At 35.5% G+C, this 19,890-nt stretch overlaps 1 protein-coding gene across 5 annotated transcripts in view; it reads left to right on the top strand.

The window, feature by feature from the left end:
* The window catches only part of SBF2 (SET binding factor 2), a 227,044-nt gene that overhangs the window by 66,862 nt on the left and 140,292 nt on the right, over positions 1–19,890 (top strand). Inside the window, exon 3 of one of the 5 annotated variants that reach the window (XM_058159783.1) lies at positions 14,010–14,129. The exons of the other annotated variants lie outside the window; for them this stretch is intronic. Within the exon in view, the coding sequence (XP_058015766.1) occupies positions 14,115–14,129 (15 nt within the window). The 5' untranslated portion in view covers positions 14,010–14,114. The remainder of the gene's footprint in view (positions 1–14,009; positions 14,130–19,890) is intronic. 5 annotated transcript variants of the gene reach the window in all.

Raw genomic sequence — 19,890 nt, 5'->3', positions numbered from 1 at the left:
TACTGATTAATGTTGCTGGAAGTCATAAGTAGGGAGTGGGCTTGTGATGAGTAGCAACAAATAATTACTGCATATATTATGATAATGATATAATAATTTAATATATTACGTAATAAGAGAAATTTATCATAGGCAAGAATTAATCATGAAATTAGTAGTATTTTTAAGAATGTGTTTTGGCAACTTCCAAGAAATACTTTACCTTTCTCTGCATGCCACCATATTAGGAAAAGGTTTGTACTATGAAATTAGATTTTGTAAAAGTAGTTTTGAAGTATTCATCTAAGTGACACATCAGCATCTTAATGATTCAGTGTAATTATTAACTATTGAGCCACATTATTATTAGATACACCCAATTATGTTTCATGTTTTAAACTTTGCTGTGGTTTATTTTCAGGAAAAATTATAAGGATGACATATTAACATTTTGGTCATAGAATTAGTACTCCTGGAAATTGCAATATTAGATATATCATACCATACCTGAGAAGACAAAAGATATATCATACCATACCTGAGAAGACAAAAGATATCCCCACTACAAGAACTAAAGTGTTGCTGCAATATGAGCTTCCTGATGTATTTCAGTGAGCCCTTACTTTCCCTTTTTCTGAATTTTATTTTGACTGAATCAGTGCAATTAAAATCAATTTGTACAATCAAAGCCAATGGAGGACATGTTCATTCTAGCATCATTAGGAACATGTTTAGCTTAGTAATTATAATAAGTGTCATCTTCACTCAAATTTCATGTGGTATTTATACGTAATTTTACATGCAGCTTTAAGAAATTTGTTGAATATCACCCAGTGTGAGATGGGCAGAAAACATTGGATTTATGGATGTCTGTGAAACTAATAGGCATTGAAAATTTTTGTTATGTGTGTGATTTTATTTCATATGAGCTGAAAGATAACTTTAAGAAGGTTGAATAATGATCTCTCATGATTTGTACTTCTTGCATATTAGAATGTATTTAAAATATGATGAAAATGAGATTTGTCATTTTTGAGACAATTATGAACACTTAATGTGGTGTTTTGATTAAGGAATTTGAACTTTTAGCAATGTTTTCTTAAAAGGATTTAACCTTGTGCTACATAACTATCTTTTAGGCCACACAGTTTTCTAAATACAGTTTCCTAGTGGGTATTATCTACTCTAAATATTTAGCGCATAACAAAATTATCCACATTCTCAGTATGTATTATTTGGACTGGATCCAGACATCTATCTAACAAAATGAAATTCAATATAGAGAAAATAAAATTCTACATTTAGGCAAGAAAAACCGAATGCATAGGTATAGAATAGGTGCTTTCTGGCTCAATAGTAACTGTGAGAGGGATCTTGGAGTCCTAGTGGACAATCACTTAAATATGAGCCAGCAGTGTGCTGCAGCTGCCAAAAAACCCCAACACAGTCCTAGGCTGCATTAACAGAGGGACACAATCAAGTTCATGTGAAATGTTAGTACCACTTTATAATACCTCGGTAAGACCACAGTTGGAATATTGCATCCAGTTTTGGTCTCCATGATATAAAAAGATGTTGAGATTCTAGAAACAGTGCAGGAAAGAGCAACAAAGATGATTAGGGGACTGGACAATAAAACATATGAAGAACGTTTGCAGGGGTTGGGTATTGTTTAGTTTAATGAAAAGAAAGATTAGGGGTGACATGATAGTAGTGTTTCAAAGAAGAAGGGATCAGCCTATTCTCCAAAGCACCTGAAAGCAAGACAAGATGCAGTGGATGGAAACTAATCAAAGAGAGACCCAATCTAGGACTAAGGAGAAATTTCCTGACACAACAATTAAACAGTGGAACAGCATATTTCCAGAAGTTTTGGTTGCTCCAACACTGGAGGTTTTTTTTAGAATAGAATGGAAGAGAATAACAGAGTTGGAAGGGACCTTGGTGGTCTTTTAGTCCAACCCCTGCTTAGGCAGGAAACCCTACACCACTTCAGACAAAAAATGGTTGCCCAAAAGAGATTGAACAACCATTTGTCTGAAACAGTATGAGAGTTTCCCGCCTGAATAGGGGGTTAAACTAGAAGACCTCCATGGTCCCTTCTAACTCTGGTATTCTAGTATTATGTTAAACTTAAGAAAATAAGATTGTAATATAAAGGAATTCATATATTATAAGTCCATGTTCAAATCATTTTATTGAGTAACATTGTTATTTTTTGACTGTCCAAAGTTCCTTTTGGGAGGTGAACATTTATATACATTTGATAACTAAATAACTAAACAAACAAACAAGCAAGCAAGCAAGCTTCATTGCATTATTTTCCTCTGTACATCGTTTCTACTGCTGTCTTGCTGTAGCCTTTGATATAAACTACTTTTTTCAGGTTTCCAATGTGTTTATTTAATTTTGGGTGAGGGGACAACTAGCTTATAAAATGCTTCAAAAGATGTGGGTAGCATTAACAAATACATGTTAGAATACTCCCTATGACGATATTGGTGGATGATATAATATTTGTCTGCAAACTCAGTAGTTCTTAAAACTGTTGTTTCTGATTTGGTAAAAAAAATAGAATGCACATCAACTGTAATATTTAATAATAGCAGAATACCTGGCAAGTAAAGGATGCATTCTAGCTATTTACAAAGAAGTGGCAGAAGGCCAGCTACACCCAGAGATAATGCCTCATAACCATTTAGAAGAACATCAATTTTTTTTATTTTCTTTCAACTATAAAATTCTAATTAATTAAAGAACTTGTAATGTAAGCGAGTTGGGAAAAACTTACGCAATTTTACTTTTATTACATCTGATTTCACTTTCTATCAAACTTTTATTGCTAAAGGTCATATTGATTTGGTAAAGGAAAGTAGCTTATTTCTCTGGAAATGTTATGTCAAGAAATATTACTTTTTAATTTTATTTTACTTTTATATCACTTGTAATTTGAAAATCAAAAGTTTCTTATATTGTTACTCTCGCATTCTCACTGATATCTATAATCGGTGATCTAAGAGCTCCTGTCAACTATGGTCAACAGAATTTTTGTGTTTTTCAACTGATCACAGCAGTTAAGCTAGGTAATAATATCTTCTCTCTATGGATTTTGGAAAATGTAGCACTTGTCTCTGTAATCCCTGTAACATAACTTTAACATGAAAAGGCAATATGTTTTGATTAGATACAGATACTATTTTTTTTTAGTATGGCTTTCAGTAAGTTTTTAAAAGTAGCTTTTTAAAATAATGGACTGATTTTAGTGAAAGAACTTGGATCATAAAGCAAGACATTTATTCATTAAAGTACAATAGAATTTTTCTTTTGTCTAGACACTTTTTAAAGTAATAAGCATTACTATGATATAGATATATGATATATTACTATGATATATTGAAATGGAATGGGTTACACTTCTAGAGAGAGATAGTATTTTTAAAAAGATGATGGAAGTTTATGTCTCATGTTGCTGAGAGAGAAGATGAGAAACAAGTAGATGCATGAATGACAGAAAGAAATGGGTATTTGGGGGCCAAGTATCATCTTTAACCTGTTTCAGTTCACAGAGCAGATGTGAGAAGAATGGGGAAGAATTGTATTTGCCTTTTTGACAGAAAATTGTGATATTCATGGGTGTGAGGTTGAGAGAAAGGAAGTTAAGAATAATATAATTAAATAAAGTGAAATTGTTTAGTGAAAAAATAGAAGTAGAATAACATTTGTCTCACATGAGAAATGATATTAAGTGGGGCGGTGCAGCTCTTTGGATCTGAAGGCAAAAGGAGATTCAGAAAATGGGTGTTAACATAACACCCTTCCACAGTTTCTTAAAAGAACTCCTTTTCTTGAGATTACATGGCTGTTTTCTCCTGCTGCAGTATAATCCCCAAAAAATGTATATGGTTTAAGCAACTATAGATAGGTGTGTTCTAACCACAGAAACCATGTACTTCAAAGCTTTTTTTTAAAATGAGGAATGTTAGGGAGTTAAGATAATCTGAACAAAAGAATCCTTAGTAATTATAAAATATTGGCTAAAAATGGAGGTGGAAAATCTAGGGAGAGCTATAGCAGTAATAATAGTAATAGAAAACAGTTCTTGAACTAAACATCTATTACTAGTACATAGTATAAGGTAAAGGTAAAGGTTCCCCTCGCACATACTTGCTAGTCGTTCCCGACTCTAGGGGGCGGTGCTCATCTCTATTTCAAAGCCAAAGAGCCAGCACTGTCAGAAGACGTCTCCGTGGTTATGTGGCCAGCATTACGCAATGCCAAAGGTGCACGGAATGCTGTTACCTTCCCACCAAAGGTGGTTCCTATTTTTCTATTTGCATTTTTTACATGCTTTCAAACTACTAGGTTGGCAAAAGCTGGGACAAGTAACGGGAGCTCACCCCATTAGGCAGCACTAGGGATTCGAACCGTTAAACTGCTGACCTTTCGATTGACAAGCTCACCGTCTTACCCACTAAGCCACTGCGCCCCTTAGTACATAGTATATAGAGAGGTATAATCTGTGTAAGTGACATTAAAATTGATTACTTATGAAAAACAAAAATAGAATGGGTAGGATTGCAAATATTCCCAGAGTCCCAGAGAAGCTGACTTTTAAGTGTACTCGATTCTTTTGTATTTTTGCTATATTGCAGCCCCAGAAGTAACTTGCAAAGTTGTATTAAATTCAGGAATAGACTTACGTTTTTAAAGGAAAATCTGATCTCAAATAAGGATACAAGTGATTAATCAGTGTCTACAAATGACTGCATTTAGCAATAGCACTTAGACTTATATACAGCTTCACAATGCTTTACAACCCTGTCTAAGCGGTTTACAGAGTCAGCACATTGCCCTGGTCAATCTGGGTCCTCATTGTTTTGTGAAGAGGCAAACTCTTTGATAGTCAGTGATAGAAAATGGTGGGAAGGCAAGATGAATTATTAGTTAATAAATTAAAGCAGAAACTTCAAATACTGTTTTTTTAATATTTTTGTAATAGAAGTTGCTGTTTCATAGGATAAATAGCATTGGTGACATGTAAAATTGCATGTTGCTAGCAAGATAACTGACCTGCCAACATTCCTGTTACATTTTCATGTTTTAAGGAATGTTTTATCCACAGAATTGTATTACTTTTTTCGAGCAAATGGAAAATTACCTTGTGTTAGCCAAGTCTTCACAAGCTCTTAAATGCGGCCATAACGTACTGGGCAATCACTGTGTTCTTTTTCCAGAAACAGCCATAAAAACCAGTTTGTGAAAACCCATTCATAATAAATTTGATGATTTTAAAAGACTCTTCTTAATTTTAAACTTAAAATATAATTTTAAAAGACTCTTCTTCATTATGCAGCAGTTGAGAAGGCTGTACTTCTGTTGCCTTGACAAAGTGTCTTGTCTCATTCTCAGGCCATTTGAATTCTATTGAGAAAGTCGGGCATGACAGGAAAATTCAGGGCAAATGTTCTAAGTGAAGAGTAGTAAAGTCAACACACACGTTAACTCTTACTCTCTTACAGAAACCAGTAGAAAGCAGGACATTGGATAGCTCCATGTGCATTCTGCTAAATAGTAATAAAAGAGTATCTCCAACACTCTGGAGGAAAATGAACATTTACAGGTAGTCCTCAACTTATGACCATGTGTTCAGCAACCATTCAAAGTTCCTATGATGCTGAATGAGGGGACTTACAATCAATTCCCAAAGTTTTGGTTGTTGCAGTGCTCCCCCCCCCACCTCCAGTCATGTGATTAAAAATTCTGGCCCACACTTATGCAGGAGTGCTTCGACTCCCCCACCCCAATCTCTCCCTCATCTATGTTCTTTTGGGCCCCTGCATTCTGTGGACTCTGGTGATCTTTAGAATGTTGTTGCTCCCACTGCTGACCAAGCCTGTCCAGCCTGGCCTTTGTGAAGCAGCTGCTTTCTTTTCAGGGCAGTTTCCTTGTGGGAACATGGCCTCTTCTGGCCATTAGCTGCCTAATGAAGGGTCAGCTTGGGCATGCTTGGTCAGCAGCAGGAGCAAGAAGAAGGTGAAGGTCACCTGGGATAGGGGCCTTGGACTGCCAATGATGAGTGTGACTGCAGTCGGGACTGGATTGGGGCAAGGTGTTCTTTCTTAAGAGGCTTTTGCATATTTCTCTCATACTTGACCAACCCTTTTGATCTCTTGACCACTGTGTGCTTGCACCGATGATAAGACTACTAAGTTGTATCCTTAAGAGCTAACTTTTATCTCTGCTGAAAGAAGTATTTAAATTCCATTCCATTAGGCAGTACAGATAGCCCTCTAACTTACAGCAATTAATTTAATAACCATTCAAAGTTACAACAGTAAAAAACGACTTAGGACCGTTTTTCACAAGTATGACCATTGCAACATCCCCATGGTCACATGATCAAAATTCAGATGCTTGGCACATGGCTCGTATTTATGACGGTTTCAGTGTTCCAGGGTCATGTGATCCCCTTTTGCGACCTGACAAGCAAAGTCAATGGGGAAGCCAGATTCGCTTAACAGCTATGTTACTAACTTAACAACTGCAAAGATTCATTTAACAACTGTGGCAAGAAAATTTGTAAAATGGGGCAAAACTCATTTAACAAATGTTTCACTCGGCAACATAAATTTTGGGCACAATTGTCATAAGTTTAGGACTACCTCTAGTGCTGTCAATCTTTTTACCTGTTTTAATTCAAACCTATAGAATATTTCATCCATAGTTTGGACATTGGCAGACTTGGGGCCTTCTATCAGGGCAGAACTTGTACTCACTGTTGCATTAATAATCTCCTTACTTGGTGTTATCATATTCTCAGCAGCTTGCCCATTGTTTCCTAGATTACATTCTGTGGAACCTGGTGTCTTGTGGGACGTGAACTGGTGTTTTCTGAAAAATTTCCTTAATTGTATGGTTGCTAATAATTTTGCAGAGGGAGAAAGTTTTCCTTGCTTTCACAGGCTTCAAATTTGACAAATTTATATGATTTCTCTGTGGTAGATAGGAAGTCCTAGTATAGAATCTTGTCTTATAAAATACAAAACCAACCCTTTTTGTTTTTTAAACAAACTCTACTAAATGATTTTTTTTTGGACCAGCCTAATTCAAATATATCCAATAGTGACAGAACACAGAGTTCAAATGCTTCGTCCTTTTTTTCTTTTTTGATACAGGTATATGAAGTCAGATTTTGATTTGTAAGACTAGAAATTGAATTGATGCACCAAAGTTCCACATTTCCAGCCTTACTGCTTAATACTAAGTGGATTTATAATCAGTAAAATCAAAACCATCTTTTAATGCAAATAAATGCACTTTCCCTTTCTCACTTCTACCAGTGCATTACAACAGGCATTCACATTTCTACCAATATGTAGCAGTGAACAACTTCTGATCAGACTAATTGAGAAATCAGTAAAAACTGGAGAGAATTAAACAGAGTTAGATAAAAACAACTACTTAACACCTGCTTGCCAACTCCTACTCTTGCAAGTACAACATCAATTATATTAACCTACATCTTTTGGTCATTTCTAAGAGAAGCATTGTGCAACAAAATAGGATGGGATTCTAGGAGAGATAGCAATGTTATTGTTATTGTTATTGTTACTAGCAATTATTGCTTAAGTTTACTTTTTTATCTTCCCTAATCCTTGTATATCATATTCATCTTTTAAGTCATTCAGTCATGCACTTTCAAGTGCAAAACAAGATAAAATTGCATTAATGAAATAAAAATCATTTATGTGACTCATATTGGAAGTGCCTATTGAAAACTATTTATTACAGAAAATCACATTTGAGATTTTTCTTCTTTCATCTGGTTTTCAATCCTCTCTTTCATAGATTGATTTCAATTCATATTATTGGCTGAGCTGCAGGGCATGATGAACTTTTCAGATATCAAATTCCATGGAAGCTTTTTGTCTAGAGGCAGTTACAGAGTTAAAGAAATTTTTGGAAAGTTGCTGGAAATGAACCAAGCAGTTGGGAGAATTTAACTTTTTATTCAAAATACATTAAAGCTTGTTTTTAATATTCTGAATTGTTCATTCCAAGCAAGTAACTGGCATGTTTTCCCCAAAGGTCAATATATCTGGTTTCTGTAAGAGCTCATGAGTTGTCAACAGGTTTTTTTAGTTGTTGTTGTTATAAAACATCTGTATACCAGGAATATAAAGATGAAGTTCAAACATGCTATCTAATGCTGACCTTAATGTCTAAAAAACCCACTTAATTATTGTATTTCTAGCCTTGCTACAAAAGGGGATTTCCTTTTCAACTGTATAGTTATATGCGGCATGTCTTAAAAATTTATTTTTAAATAATTAAAAGATTCAAAATTTAGAAGTTTGATTGTTTTGTTTTACTGTACAAGGATGCACAGAATAGAAAGAGCAGAAAGTTTTAGTGTGAACATTTATCTGTACAAGTTAGACATATGCAGATCTGTACATTGGGGAAACAAAACAATCACTTCATAAATGCATGGCACAACGTAGGAGAACAAACCATCAGGACTAGATTCAGCAGTCCATCTGCATTTAAAAGACAAATGTCACTCTTTTGAAGACAGTAAAGTCCACATTTTGGACAGAGAGGACCGCTGATTTGAAAGACGGGTCAAAGAGGCCCTCTATGTCAAAATAGAACAGTCCTCTCAACAGAAGGGGAGGGATACAACATCATCTATCTCCAGTCTACTATACAGTCCTTTCAGCAGTTCCAAGAAGGCCTCACACCCATTTCCACTACTCAGATGAACCTGAGGACACAGCTAAAAGGATGCAAATGACCAGCTGTCTGCAAGGCATATAAATCCTTCCATTCCCCACCATCCAGTCAGAGCTGAAGAAGCTTCTTGGAACAGATTTTTTTTTTTTTTAAATCCAGTTGCCTTTTGAAAAAAGCACCTTTGGGATAATTTGTTTCTGTAATCCTTTTACTGCTGCTTGTTTATCCAAGCATGTAGCATGCTTATCCAAGCATCCAAAATGTAGAAAAACACTGTGTAATAAGAGATTTTATATTTATTATTTAGATAACATCTTGTAATCTGAAGATGTTATCTAAATAATATCTTCAAATAAGATATGAAGATAAGATATGAAGATATGTTCAATCGCTGAAGGGGATCACATTGCTGTCTCTAAAATGGATGGAATGTGCTTCTGCTCAATGGAATGATTTCAAGCTGGGCCACTCCAAGAAAGGAGGAAAATTATGAGAAAAAGGATGTTTAGCAATTGCTATTGCTAAGGATGATCTGTTCCAATGACTCCATGGCCCTACTTAATTATCAGGACTACAGAGCTTTGGCTAGGAACATCAAAGATATTTGGGAAGCTCCAGATATTCAACAAGTAGTTAATAAAAGTACAGTTAGTTCTTGACTTACGACCAGTCACTTATTGACTGTTCGAAGTTACAGCAACCTCGGAAAGGATGCTTTACAGAGTATAAAGCACTTCTGACTATATCAAAATGTTCCACCAAGCAAATTCCTAAAGAGGAAGCAGATCCATCAAGTAGATTCCTAGATTAGAAGCAGATCCTCCTCAGTAGGATTCTGCTTGATAAACTTCATGATTGTTAAGTGAGTCATGCAGTCATTTAAGTGAATCCAGTGTCTTCCTGACTTGCTTTGTTAGAAGTCTGTTGGGAATGTTGCAAATGGTGATCACATTACACCAGAACACTGCAGCCATTACATCTTTTAGTTGCCAAGCTTATAACTTGTAAGCAGTTCAGACTCATCTTGTAGGAAAGATGAGCGGCATAACAATGTAATAAATGAATAAATGCCAGTTGCCAAGCACCCAAATTTTGATTATGTGACTGCAAGGAGATTGTGATGTAAGTGCAAGGTCCAGTTGTAGGTCACTTTTGTCAGCATCTTTGTAACTTTAAACCTTCAGTGAATGGTAGTAAGTCGAGGACTACCTGTATCTTTATATCTCTTACTATTTCTAGCATCTCTGTCTCTATCTTTATATATCTCTATCTATGAAAAGAGTTCATAGCAATGGGTTGGTACTACATGGGAGGTATATCAGTGTTCGTATAGCTCTTCCACATATTTGCTAGTGGGCCTGAAATTGAAATTCTTCTGTAAAGAATGTTAGGAAGCTCTCACAGAACAAAAGGGAGGAAATTTTCATCAGATTTTGTCCTCATGCTCTGGGGTTAGAACATTAAGGTACCCTCTGGATATGTATGAAAATGGTATGTTGTAAGGGAGGTATTTGGCAATAACCATCCCCATTCCCCAGCATGGGTTGTTATTGGATTTCAGTCCTTTTTGTTTGCAAAAGGGAAATCCTGGATACAACCCAAAGTATTTGTAAAGAATTTTCTAATTTCTTAGAGGAAAAGTGTTCTTTGTGTTTTAAATAAAATATATTGTCATTTTAGTCTCCTTTTCAGTGTTTTCTCCAGCTTTGGAGATAACGGTAGCCCAAGTTGTAAAGAATATTTCAAGTCTGCAATACTAGTTTGTAGGAACATAGCTATTCATTTGTATATTAATTTGGGAAAGTGTGAAATATAATAAATGAATTTACTGTTTCTGTCAATGAAAGTGTTACGTGTACCAAAGAAACAGGCTACATTTTTCAATAAAATTAATGATTCCTGAAATACATCATGACCTAGCAGAATTTGGTATAACCAAATATGATATGGGGATGCAGACAAATCAATCCTCTAAATTTATTTGAAAAGGAAAATTACTTTTAATTTAAAAGGAACAAAACATTTCATTAAATGTACAAAAATTAGTGCAATGCTTGACTTTCTATTTTGTCTACTCTAGTTGGAGTCAGCCTTGGAAATTGGTCAATGGACACTTAAAGGATTTGGAAGAAATGCCTTCAATCTTAAACAAGCACAGCAACATCTCTTCCAACTAAAAACAGCTGCATCTTTTTTCAGGCTTCTCTACAAGTCTGAAAGAAAAGATGCCATTCCTTTAACAGCTGGTAGAAAGAATTGACTTCTGAAAACATTGGCATTCTCCCGCCCCCCCCCCCCCCCCGCGATTATGACAGAGATTGAGAAAAGACATGCTGCTTTAATTAGTAGCAGAATAGTGTTGTGTTAATGTGAGTATTTATTCCACATCATATAGTTGCTGAAAGGGGTTGTCAGAGTATTTTTCTACACCATGGAAATGGAATAAGGGGACAGGGAAAGAAAGACAGCATAAAACTGAATGGAAATAAGACCAAGGGAAGACGTAAGATATCAGTAATAAAACTAAGTTCCATTTAGGTGTTGCCAAAAGAGTTAAATTTAACCTATCAAACACTAGGGACGACCGCTGCCCCTCATAAGTTAACTGGGTCAGTTAATCTTATTTTTAGGGGGACATGACTTTGCAACTAACAACAACATTAGAGATTTGTATAGTTGGCTCATTTGGTGTGTTTTCTCTTGCTTAACGGCACATATTGTTCCCCATAAATGGAAAGCAAATGCCATGATACCCAGATGATAATTGGAGAGAGAAAAAACCTGTACTTTCTGTCAGGTGAATATTGTATAAATATTTTGAGCCTTTTTAAAAGAGAGTTTTTAGATTTTTTTAATCCTGCCTTTATTATTTTTATAAATAACTCTGAGCCCAGACCATACCTAATATTCCTTACTCTTTTACTTTTTTCACAACAACATTGAGTTGGGCTGAGAGAGAGTGACTGGTCCAAGGTCACTAAGGCAATCTTCATGCCTAAAGTGGGACTAGATAGAACTCAGTTTCCTGGCTCTTAGCCTGGTACCTTAGCCACTAGATTTATATAGCTATTTTCTATCATTTACATAGTAGTTATGTAGTTTTGCAGGACCAAATCTGGTCTTACATTGCAGTTTTCATATTCTTCTTGTTGCTCTTGTTGCTAGTTGCAAAGTCATGTCCGACCCATTGTGATCCCATGCACAACGTTCCTCCAGCCCTTCCTGTCCTCTACCATCCTCTGGAGTCCATTTAAGCTCATGCCTACTGCTTCAGTGATTCCATCCAGCCACCTCATTCTATGCCGTCCCCTTCTTTTGCCCTCAGTCTTTCCCAGCATTAAGCTCTTCTGTGAGTCCTTCCTTCTCATTAGGTGGCCAAAGTATTTGAGTTTCATCTTCAGGATCTGGCCTTCTAAAGAGTAGTCAGGGTTAATTTCCTCTAGGACTTACCGTTTGATCGCCTTGCAGTCCAAGGGACTCACAGGAGTCTTCTCCAGCATCATAGTTCAAAGGCCTCAATTCTTTGGCACTCAGCCTTTCTTATAGTCCAACTTTCACAGTCATACATTGCAACTGGGAAAACCATGGTCTTGACTACAGGCACTTTTGTTGGCAAGGTGCTTTTTATCTTCTTTTTAGTATGCTGTCTAGATTTCCCATAGCTTTCCTTCCAAAGAGCAAGCGTCTTTTAATTTCTTGGCTGCAGTCCCCATGTGTTAAATTAAGTGTTAAATTTGTAGCCTATGACTATAATTAAGTGTTGTAAGTGTTATACCTTGATGAAGGTATCTTTTCTTTTATGTACACTGAGAGCATATGCACCAAGACAAATTCCTTGTGTGTCCAATCACACTTGGCCAATAAAAATTCTATTCTATTCTATTCTATTCTATTCTATTCTATTCTATTCTATTCTATTCTACGTGCAGTGATCTTGGAGCCCAGGAAAATAAAATCTGTCACTACCTCCATTTGCCAGGATTTCATATTCTACATACAAAGATATAATCAAAAACTATCATATTCCAAAAGTCAAAAGAAAACAAATATAAAAGCCATTTCAATAGAATGACTAGCAATATAAATCTCCAGGATAGAGAAGCTAGACACATTTGGTTAGCATGTGAATTGTTATATTCTCCTATTTCCAAATAAAGTAACTATATACAGTAGCAGAATATAATAGATCATAAGTTCAAGACTTAAAATTGTATCAGAATCATTATGAAACAACTACAAATCCTTGTTGAGCTAAGCCCAGCTGCAGGCTAGTGGCGTTATACATCTGGGCTGGTTTTCTTAGCTTTATTTGCAGTCATAGTATGTTTCATGCTCTGTTTGTGAAGCAATGACCATCTATTTAACTTGGCTAATGCAGCGTTTTATCATGCTCTTAATTAAATCCTATTCCATATATATTGAGGCATATATTATGTTCCTGAAATATTTCCTATCCTCCTTGTCTTTCCATGGTATCATAATGTTATGCTGTTGTTTCTATGTGGATATAAACATGATTTACATCTCCTTGGGGGCAGTTCAGCTCCATGCGCTTTTGGATATAGTCTATGTTTGTTTTAGTCACTACATTTAGCACAGAAGAGCTAGGAAGTTGATTTCCAATCTGCTCTACTCCTGCCTTTATCCTGGATACCTATCCTGGATAGGACAAATCCTTGACATATTCCAGTCAGCTGCAATGAATGGATTAGTTTTGTCAGTTTTAAGTTGGACTAGAAAAGAGACTTCTCTTGAGTACCATCATAGGGAGTACTTTAGGCAAGTGATTTTGATGTCACTTTTTAAAAAGCAATACATAGGTTTCGTTTTGCATACTTTATATTTTAAAAACCCACTGGTTGGGATTTTTTTTTATAAATAAACACTCTGGATAGACAGGTTATGCAGTATTTCCTTATCCTTTTCAAGTTTTGCCTTGACAATAATCAGAGGGTATCTGGCAATACCTTTTTAGACTAACAACTGCAGTTGGGGCTAGCAACTCCATTAATAAATGACATGGTTGTAAAGTCAAATGTCACATGATAACATCTGACTTTCATCAGTTCTGGCTGCAGCCATTAAGTGAATCACCACAGGTTGTTAAGTGTGATGGCGTGAGTCTGCAATCTATGACTTCCTGCCAGCTTCCCCATTGACTTTGCTTGTTGGAAGCTGGCTGTGAACACTACAAGTGGTGATTACATAATTGTCCTTTAGAAATTACTATGTAACTTGTAATGACCAGTCATTTTTTTCCTTGTATAGAAATATGTCTTCGTTCTTCCTCACAGGAACGTGTGAGCTATAGGTACTAAACGTAGAAGGGCATGATGGCTCAGCGATCAAAGACGTTGATCTTGACAGTTGAAAGCTAACAGCCTGAGTTTGAGACTTGAATGCCGCACAACCAAGTGAGCTCCCCTTCCTTGCCCCAGCTCCTGCCTACCTAACAGTTCAAAAGCATTCAAATGCAGGTAGATTAATAAGTACGACTTTGTGGGAAGGTAACAGTATTCCATGCACCTTTGGCATATAGCCATCCTGGTCACATGACCACAGAAAATGTCTTTGGGCAACACTGGCTCCTTCGGCCAAGAAACAGAGATAAGTACCATACCCTAGAGTCAGACATGATTGGACAGGGAAGGGAAACTTTTGCCTACTAAACATAATGCACTAAACAAAGTAAAATATATCACTAATATACTGTATATAAAATTACAGAAACCTAATTCAAATGATATTTAACTGTCATTGAAAAATTGGTTTATATACGAGGCGTGGCCAATGTCGCAATGGAATGGACGCGAACTCTGAGAGCCTTGGGGTGAGTGCTGAAAATCACCTTGATATGGGGGTCCGGCTCAGACCATAGCTGCCCTGTAGGGGCAGCAAAGAATGAGGGAGCCTGGAGCAAACAGGGAAGTTGCAAATTCCCTGCAGCTCTTGCTTTCTTCCCTCGATCCAGCGAGGAGGACCACAGCCATCACCAGCTGCCTGAAGTTGGGACGACCACAAAGAACAGGCAGGAGGATAAAGCACAAACACTGAACAAAATATTGAAGCCAGCTCACGAAGAGGCACTTGGAGTAATTTTGCCAATAAGCTTTTAAAGGAAAATTGAGAAATAGTGGCTAATTTAAACAGGAAATGAAAACGGAAGGAAATAATTAATGATACTTAAAACCTGACAAAATTTGGCTTGGAACCTAAGTCTAGAGCCCTAATTAAATAGAGAAAACAGAGAAAATAAGACTTCTAAGTAAAAGTGATTTTGGAGAATTTTGGAGGTTTTTATCGATTATTTAAAGATTACAAGCAAGAAGAAAAAAGAAAGGACTTAACTAAGACTTTAAAAATGGATTTTAATCAAACATCTCCCAGTTCCTCTATTCTTTACAAATTTGGACTTAAAGGATTACAATGAAACTATTTAAATGGGACTAAAAAGGGGGAAAAAATCGATACAGAAAAAAAAAGGTGCGGCTCTATTTTACAGACAAATAGATACTTTATTAATTGTGGATCGCAACTGTAGACTAAAGACTGACACCTAAAGGCAGAAGAAGAAATACAGGACGGAAATGTCTTTGTGATTTCAGGACAATTTCAAAGGAGGATTTTAGCAACCAGATGGCTGATCTTTAAGACTTATAACACCAAAGAACAAAGCAGAAAACAATGGATAAGAAGAGAAGTATACAAATGACATCTAAGAAAGAAATATAAGAAATGACTACAGAACTGGAATATTAAAGATAAGAGCTGCTTGCAGCAATGATAGTCAAAAATATAAAAAGCATGATATAATAATGTAAAGCTGAAATTTGTATTAAAGATCATTAGAGGATTATAAAAATGTTGAGAAAAGGAGGAATGGGATATTAAGAAATTTAATAAAATGAAAATATGAAATTTTTAAGCATATGTAATAAAATTGAAATAATTTGAGATAAAGCTTTCAATAGACTATTTGAATATAAGCATGGAATTATGTGAGAAATGAGACAGTTTGCTCCTTTTCACTTTGCTCTTTTCATATTGTTTATTTTATTTATTTTTTTCTTTTATTTGGATATTTTGTTTAATGAAGAAGGGGGGCAAGAAAGGGGGCAAAAATATGGAAACTAGACTTGATTTAACATCAGTCTCAGGATAGAGGAGTGGAACAGATGGTTTGATAGAAATGTGCAAATAATAAAATTTTAAGAGGGGAAGGGAAAAATATTGGAATAACAATACAAGGGGGTGAAATTTGAAATGTGTTTAAGTATGTACCTTATAGTAAGGGCCTCTGGTGGCTCAACAGACTAAGCAGTCTGTTATTAACATAGCTGCTTGCAATTACTGCAACTTCAAGTCCCACCAGGCCCAAGGTTGTCTCAGCCTTCCATCCTTTATAAGGTAGGTAAAATGAGGACCCAGATTGTTGGGGGCAATAAGTTGACTTTGTATATAAACATACAAATGGATGAAGACTATTGCTTAACACAGTGTAAGCCGCCCTGAATCTTCGGAGAAGGGCGGGATATAAATGCAAATAAAATAAATAAAATAAAAAATAAATAAATGCAAATAAAAAGACTTGTATGTGGTTTGTTTTTAAAAAAAATAAAATAAAATAAACTTTTTTCAAAAAAAAAAGAAAAAGAAAAATTGGTTTATATGGAGAATGATGACATTATAAAATGTGTACATAAAGGTAGTATTAGATAGTTGTACCTATGAAATATAAGACTTTGTTATGTCTTTCTGATATTCAACCATATCGAATAATTTGAGATAATTAATGGAGGACATAATATAATAGTCTTAAATTCAGGAAGACATGTTCCAGATGAGTATTAGAAGAATTTTTTTTCCATTATGCATAGTTTGATAGTGGGACCTGAATATTAAGAGAAACATTGAGCTATAGTTTGAATATGTTGAAGCAAAGGGCCCAGATGATCCCAAAGAAAAAAGAAGTAGAGATTTTTCTGTTCTTTACACATTAGTGATACTTTCTTGTAATCAATTGGTTTTCAAATACAGAGGTATTCAGTTATGTCTTTCATTATTTATTGTCTGGGAAGATAATCATTGCATTGCAGCTTGTTGACAAGAATATCACTCATACAGTCCTTTTAATTAAGTTTCTTGACGATCAGTGAACAGGTGAGTGAATTTTTAGGAACTTAACATTGAAGGAGATGGATTGGTCTTTTGCATACAAAAAACTGAGAACATGGACAAATTTTTATAACAGTCTTGCTGTCTGCTTTTAAAACATCCTTGCCCATTTCAAAGCAAGTTTTTTTTACAAGAGTTTCTGATTGCTGATATTTTGTTTGGTTCCATTCTCAACCTACATAGACATATCTTTCCCAGCCTTGACATTTGTTTGGCATCTGTGTAGAATTGTCTTGATTTTTATGATTCACAACTGCTGTTGATGGGTTTGACTTTGTTTCAACTGTTTCATAAAGATTTGTCTGTGTTACTGTTGACTTTAGTGTTCAGCATATATTTGATGTTGGATTTGATGCTGGATTTGATGCATTCCATTCATAGCACTCATAACATTCATAGCACTGTTCTCTACTCTTTCATGTACTTTGCTCTGTAAAGTTTCGAGGAAATTGCTATTGACAGGATGCTAGTCACAAAAGGACTTCAATAAATGCTAATAGAACACCGAGACTCAGCCTCCTTCCATTATTCGGAGTAGAGGCAGTGGTATGCTGGTAAATAGTTAAGAACTAAGTTTCCTGGCTCCATTGCTACTGCCATGCTGCTAGTCTAGTCATAGAATAGCCAATTACCACACTAAGTATTGAGGCTCAGCTCTGTTCTCAATCAGTTTGCAAAATTCTTGAAAATGTAACTGAGGATAGAGCTATTTTATGATCCAGAAAACTGTTCAAGATGCAGCAGTTGGAAACCAGGATCTATTGAGTCTCCTTCAAGAGGTTCTATTTTTTTTTTTTAAAAAAAAGTGAGGAACAGCGCTTATGAAAAAGGTAGATGAAAATTAGAAGGAAAAAAGCCTTGACATTCCAATATGTAATTCATTGCTTTACTCAGTCAAATTGGCTGTTTTTGCTGTGATATTAATACTGATATTGGCAGAACTTATTGAAACAATGCAAGACACTTGACAGAAACCATATCCAGTGTCTTCTATTTCCAGCATATTGAAAATCTAAACATACTGTAAATGATTACTTTGTCATCTACGTTAAAATTCAAATGTAGGTAAATGCTTCCAAAAACAATCTTAAAGAATCCAAATTACTGTTATGGATGAAGAGGGACACTAGCCTGATATCCTGGGCTAAAAGCTCTACCGTATGTTGGAATCACCAGTTTATCAGCATGACATTTTGCTATTAACAACACTTTACGTAGTGGGTATGCTTTTATCAGAATTTGACATGTCGTAATTCACAGTGTAGGGTGCTAATAGTAAACTTTAAAAGCCTTCATGGATTAGGATCTGAATATCAGTGAGATTGTTTCAGGTAGAATCTTGTGTGTGCTAGTTTAAAGTATGTGAGGTACAATGGAAGGAGGCTTGGCTAAAATTTCCCTCCTGTGGAGTCAGCTATTGTTAGTCACTCAGATTTGCCTGAATGAAGCTGCATAAAAGCACAATAAAGTAATAAATAAATATTGGGTGGTTTTGTATTGAACTGCTTGTTTTCAGCAGGGACCAATATTGCACCATTTTTATTAAAATCTGCTTAATATGCTATATTATTGTTAATTGTTACATTACATGACTTACATTATAATTTATATCTATACAATGTCTATCTGGTCTGAGGCAGCAGAGAAATTAAATGAATAAATAATCTTAGGACATCTGTATAAAGTGCTGTAAATATAACAGAATATATTGTTAAACAGAATTTCTTCTTGAAAGGGCATATGACTTCTTTATTTTGTTGCATATAATACTGTTATGCATCTGATACTTAGTAGAAATATCCAACTAATTTTCAGTACATCATTGAATAAGTCATTCATGTTCCTTGTTTAATAAACTGACAGCCAGTTCATATAATATTTTCATACACAAAGTCATAACATTCTTTTTGTTTATTAAATATTCAGAAAATATGCTTTTGTATTGTGTTCTTTAACGTAAATAATCTTGATTCATGTGGACAATGCAGTTGTGAATGGGATAGTCACAGATATCATTCAAAAAGTACCACAATTATTAGGATTTATATTTAGTGAATGATCCAATCTCCATCAGGTTAAGCTGGTATTTTCATGAATATATTCATGTAGTTTTCCTTGCAGCAGTCCCAAAATAATTTACCATTGTTTTCTTCTGGAGTGATGTTCAATCTGCTAGCCTCCTGGCTGTATATTAACCATGCCTGACCTTGCTTAGGTTCTGAACTCAGAGAAAGTTGGTCCCATGCTTCTCCTGTTCAAATCAGGGAATAAGTGATAAATAGATGCCATTTGCTTACAGAAAGAAATACTGGTAGGCCTGAAGGTCCAATGCAAAAGATGGCATCTCCAGTTGGGACGGTGCTGTGGTTGGCCCATATGATGGACATGTGGGTGTTGGGCAGGGGCTCGGACTTTCCTGGGGAAAACCTGGAATCTTTCAGATTCGGGTTTTCCCAGATGTGCCAATATGACATCTCTAATAAAATGGAACTTTGAGGAACTTCAAGCCTTGGAGTCTTTTTTCATTGGGGGTGTTACTTGGAACCTTGACAAATACATTGCGTGAAACAAAATAACAGAGTTGGAAGGGACCATGGAGGTCTTCTAGTCCAACCCCATGCTCAAGCAGGAGACCTGGCCTATACCATTCCAGACAAATGGCTGTCAAGTCTCTTCTTAAAAACCTCCAATGATGGAGCACCCACTTAACTTCTGAAGTTAAGCCATTTCACTGATGAAAGAATTTAAAATAAAAAAGCATCTGAACTATTTCATTAGTTTTATCAGTTTTTTTACATGAATTAAAAACTTTATTCAGGGACAGAATAGGTTTTCTTTCAAAATATTTTGATTCAGACTTCATTTTAGCATTCTTTTTAAAACTATAGATAAGGAAATGAGATAAGAAATATTCGTTATAGACAGAACACTAGCAGTCATACTTAGTAGAGGGTTGTCTAAAGATTTATGGAAGTAATAAGCTTTTGATATTATTATTTT

The sequence above is a fragment of the Ahaetulla prasina genome, chromosome 1 (assembly GCF_028640845.1).
Source record: "Ahaetulla prasina isolate Xishuangbanna chromosome 1, ASM2864084v1, whole genome shotgun sequence".
Lineage (NCBI taxonomy): Eukaryota > Metazoa > Chordata > Lepidosauria > Squamata > Colubridae > Ahaetulla > Ahaetulla prasina.
Note: the sequence above shows the minus strand (reverse complement) of the source record. Positions and strands in the feature narration are given on the sequence as shown.